Below are 4,767 nucleotides of genomic sequence, written 5' to 3'. Positions count from 1 at the left end.
TATTATTATTACTATAATTGTCATTTTTGAAGCAAGAACACAAAAGCTCAAATAAGAGGATTTGCAGTTTGTCTTTGTCAGATGTGATAGTAAATCTGAATGTCTTTAAGTTTTAGACTGTTGGTCAGACAAAACAAGCGATTTCTTCTTGTGCTTACAGACATTTTACAGACCTGAAAATAATCTAGATATTATAGATGGTAAGGAACTTTATCATTAGTTGTAGCCCTAAAGTGATCCAAGCTCTCCACACGGCTAATTTCAGCATTTAACATCAAAATTCACTTTTATAGATTATGTAGAGGAATAAAAGAGCTAGAGTAATTCAGAAGACTCCAATTCTTATATAACTGATACATAACTAAATAACTTACCAGACGGTTCTCATCAAACACCTCCAACAGCAGACGATGCTTCCTGGGATAAACCTGGAACAAAACATTTACTGTGTAAGTACTGGGTTCAACAACGAGCCATGGTCAACAAAGACAACTGCACAACTGTAAAAATATTTTAGTTAAATATGATGAAATGTACAGCGACCGGCTTCCTCTTGTAACACATAACAAGGAAGTGTTAATAATTACACAAAACACAAGAGATAAACAGACGCATTTTAAAACGTTTAATGTTGATTTACTTTAAGTTTCACTCACTCTGAAAAAGAACTCCTCGTTCCACTTTGGGTCCAGTGTCTTCGTGTACGATGAGATGAGAATATAAAGAATAACAATAAAATATGAGACACAAACAGGATGAATCTAAATTATTTAAAGTGTAAATATAAACACAGATGTTCACTTACTCACCTTTTTAATTGTTTTAGTCTGAAGACTTGTGATTTCTCCATTGACAGGGTCGTAGAGGGACAGTCTTGTATACGGATCACTGCAAGTAAAAGAGAGACACATTTAGACTCAGATCTATAAAGATTAAAACATTTATGATCTACTTTTTCGCTCTTTGAGTGTATTAGTGCTTTGTGTGGAGTATTCACTTTATTTCTTAGGGAACACTTCACGTTGTGATCAGATCGGGCGACGCATTCAGACCTGACAAACATTAACATAAAGGTTCCACCTACTCTAGACTAAGTTGAGTTTAATATTAATTTATAACAACTTGAGGCACTGTGAAAGGCTTTAAAACCACATCCATCACATCCTATTAGTCATATTTCAATGGCACTATTAGCCCACAGCAATATTGTGTCATTATTAATCTATTTAGTAGCTGATGTTACATTAGAGTGGTGATAATACAGAAATTATGAGTAGAACATGAAAAATTAAACATACAGTAGAAGTAAAGGCAAAAAAACGACCAAATAATCAACATTTCATATACTCTTGGTTGGATGTTGTTAGTACTACGACAATAACAGGATGTGAAAAGGTTGTTCAGAGGCCATTAAGAGGTGTAAAGTATTGAATTTGGAAATGTTGTGTTTTCTATACTAAAAATTCCCCAACCACATGACACTATGCTATAGACTAACCTAATCAGCACTTCCTTGAAGGAAGTGCTCTTGTTGCAAAAGTCAAGTTAAAGTCCAGAGAATGTTTTTTGTAAAGAATTAAGGACTTTCTTTGCTCTTTTCAACAAAAATGAAACAGTATCTGATTCATGGTTCACTGACACGTTTGTTCACATTGAAAGATGTTGTCATCGCTTTCCTGTCACGCTAACACAATGGTTTACGGGACACAATTGCAGCAAGTTTTTCTTATCCAGCTGAAAATGATGACGAAAACTGAAGGGAAACGGCCACTGCATGTTCACAGGAAGATGATGAATTTTACAGGAAATTAATAACACAGCATTATATGACCTACTATGACGGTAATTTGTTTAAGTGAATCGTAAAGAAAAAAATCTTATCAAATGTGAGGATTTGTTTTCTTTCTGGAACTGGGAAATTGTGACAAGCATTTTTCACAGTAAAAGTTAAATCAAGATAATCAATAGACTAATGTTGAGCTACGACAATTAGTCACTCATCTCTTTAACTGCAAGAAGCATAAACTATTAAATGATTCTGATAGCTGATCCAGTTGAAAGAATGACAAATATGTGAATGGTCGTAGCTTCTAAATAGTGAGACTTTTGCTGTCTCGTGTGACAGTAAACTGAATATCAGTCCTATAAGGTTTAGGACTACTTATACAAAATGTAAAAAGGAAAAAAAAATTAGTAGTAGTTTAGTAGCAGCCTTACTTATAAGTTATACAGTACAAGTACGTGTGTGTACGCAACATTTACCTGGCCCCAAGTATATCTTTTTTAGCCAGCCCAAGTCCAGCGACGACTTTTACTTTTAGGACTCTTGATTCCTCCTGAAACAATATAAAATAAGGTCATCATAACGTCATGACAGATTTTCTTCCTTTTACTTCCTTAATCCTGACGGAAAATTACAGATACACATCGTAAATCAAACAACACAACCAGAAGCCAGCTGGGATAACCTCCAGTCCCCCCTCCTGCTGACCCTGATAAGGATAAGTGGTTACAGGAAATGGATGGACGGAACGGGCCGTCAAAGATAAGAAATATAACAATAAAAACTTGAATTAACAGCACCATGCTTTAACTCTAAAACTCTACGACTGGCATTATTCAGTATTACGGCGAATATTGTCTTGTGTTGGCATGGCAATGTGTTTCACTAGATATACAGCACACACAGGTGAGTACACACTACAGACAAGTCTACTAGAAATCAATGGCAAGGTGCTTAATCATAAGAACAGTAAACAATCAAAGCTGATGTCATGGATCACAGAGATCATAGTCATAACAACATTAATAATAATGATGATGATGATGGTATGAACGCTCAGACCCCCTGTGTACAGTCAGTACTGTCCGGATGATGTAACATCCTGACAGTACTTGGCTCTCCTGCTCATCTCCCACCATAACCACAGCCTCATTTCGCAATCTGTCACAGTGGCTCGGCTCACTGCGAGGGCCCTAACGTTGTTATCTGGACTGACAGCTGCTGACTGCATTCATTTTCAGCGGGATAATTCACAGTTTGGTCGGTTTGTTGTTGTTTTGGTTAGATGAGTGTGTATGTGTGTGTGTGTGTGTGTGGAGGGCGAGCCCGCAGAGAGGCGTTCACAGCCCGGGAGCCTGTTGGTGTTCCCGGGCTGAAAAAGTGAACAGCTCGGGGCTCTCTCATCTGGAAGTCACGGGTAGCATTCACGTTAGCTCGGAAGTAGTAGAGCTAATCAATTACATCGATTTTTTTTTGTTTTTAATCAATAAGTTACACGTTTTAGCGAACAATTAAACTCGTTTTCACCGTGGGTTGGTTGGTTAGTTAGTTAGTTAGAGAGCTCTGCAGGTTAGTTAGCGTTAACTAGTTAGCCAGCTGGCTAACGCCGCGGTCACATGAGCGGCTCTCATTAGCGGCTGTGATTGGAGAGTTTACCTCATCTGCCTGAAGTCCTCGGATCTGTGGAGAAAGTGCAGCCATACTATCCCTCCTCGCCCTTCTTCCTCCTCCCAGAAAGCGACAACAACGAGAAGAAGAAGAAGAAGGAGACAGTGGTCCAACAGGAGACTCTTGTGGTGTTTAGTTACTACTCTGCCTCTATTATGCCCTCTGTGTGTTTACGCTGGTAGTTAGACACCGTGAACCTGACTGTGGCGAGCTGGGACACCGTCGTCACTCCATCCTCCTCCTCCTCCTCCTCCTCGGTTACCTCCCTCCTTCCTCCTCTTCCTCTTTCTTCTTGTACTCCTCCTCCTGTTAGTGTGAGAAAACCCAGAGAAAACTCTGAATCACTCATCAGTTGTTTTACTTATTATTATTAAAAGTACATAAGTGGCAGCAAAAAGTACTCTGACTGCAGCTAGTTACATATAATATTGTATTATTATTAAGATAATTAAAGCTGCATTTTGTTAGCTGTTTGTAGGTAGTTTAATCTGTAACAATAATGTATTTTTATAATAGTACACTGTTGCCCATGAAGTTGGAATAAAATATTTTTACCTCGTGATTAATTCTTGATAATGTTTATTTAACAAAAATACAAGTTACAACCAAAGGACATGACTCATTAATTGACATTAGTAGAAAACAGTACAAAATTGACTGTAAAAACTAAATAACATTAACCTTGCTCCTCATAGGTGCAAGCAAAATTAAACCAAAACAAACAAACAAACAAACAAACACATGAAAATAATAAATAAATAAATAAAATAAAAATAATAGTTAAAAAAAATCAAAAAAGAAGAAGAAAGGAGTGCATCTTCTCAAAACTTTGCCGATCAATCTCTTCCAAACATATCACAGTGAAAACTAATAAAAAGAGGAATGTGTCTGAAAACAAAATGATTCCAACTTTATGGGCAACCGTGTATATAATAATAATAAACTTCTTTTTGTTTATATATGTAGCACCTTTCAAAACACGGCTACAAAGTGCTTACACACAACAAAACAAACCACAATAACAATGAGAACAATGAGCCATAAAAAGCCATAAATCAGTAAAGAAAATTTAATGAAATGTGGCATAAAACAAATAAATCAACTAAAGGCCCTTTTATATTAGTGTGTTTTTAAAAGACAACACAGAGTTTGAACCCCTGATCTCCTCAGGCAGGTCAGTCCACAGTCTTGGAGCCCAGACTGCAAAGGCTGGACAACCTTTGTGTAAATATCTTTGTGTAAAAATAAATAAATATTTGGACTCTGGAACAATCAGGAGTGACGCATCTGAGGATCTCAGATGATCTCAGATCCCA

General features: G+C 37.0%; 1 protein-coding gene across 1 annotated transcript in view; it reads right to left on the bottom strand.

Moving 5' to 3' along the window:
- nedd4a (NEDD4 E3 ubiquitin protein ligase a) overlaps positions 1 to 3,723 on the bottom strand; it is a 30,816-nt gene extending 27,093 nt beyond the window's left edge. Inside the window, exons 1-5 of the mRNA XM_010745155.3 lie at positions 3,440 to 3,723; positions 2,263 to 2,336; positions 810 to 888; positions 657 to 695; positions 375 to 428 (exon numbers count right to left, since the gene is read on the bottom strand). Of these exons, the coding sequence (XP_010743457.3) occupies positions 375 to 428; positions 657 to 695; positions 810 to 888; positions 2,263 to 2,336; positions 3,440 to 3,484 (291 nt within the window). The 5' untranslated portion in view covers positions 3,485 to 3,723. The remainder of the gene's footprint in view (positions 1 to 374; positions 429 to 656; positions 696 to 809; positions 889 to 2,262; positions 2,337 to 3,439) is intronic.
- Between the last annotated feature and the right edge of the window lie 1,044 nt (positions 3,724 to 4,767).

This window comes from Larimichthys crocea, chromosome VIII, assembly GCF_000972845.2.
Source record: "Larimichthys crocea isolate SSNF chromosome VIII, L_crocea_2.0, whole genome shotgun sequence".
In the NCBI taxonomy this organism is placed as follows: Eukaryota; Metazoa; Chordata; class Actinopteri; family Sciaenidae; genus Larimichthys; species Larimichthys crocea.
Note: the sequence above shows the minus strand (reverse complement) of the source record. Positions and strands in the feature narration are given on the sequence as shown.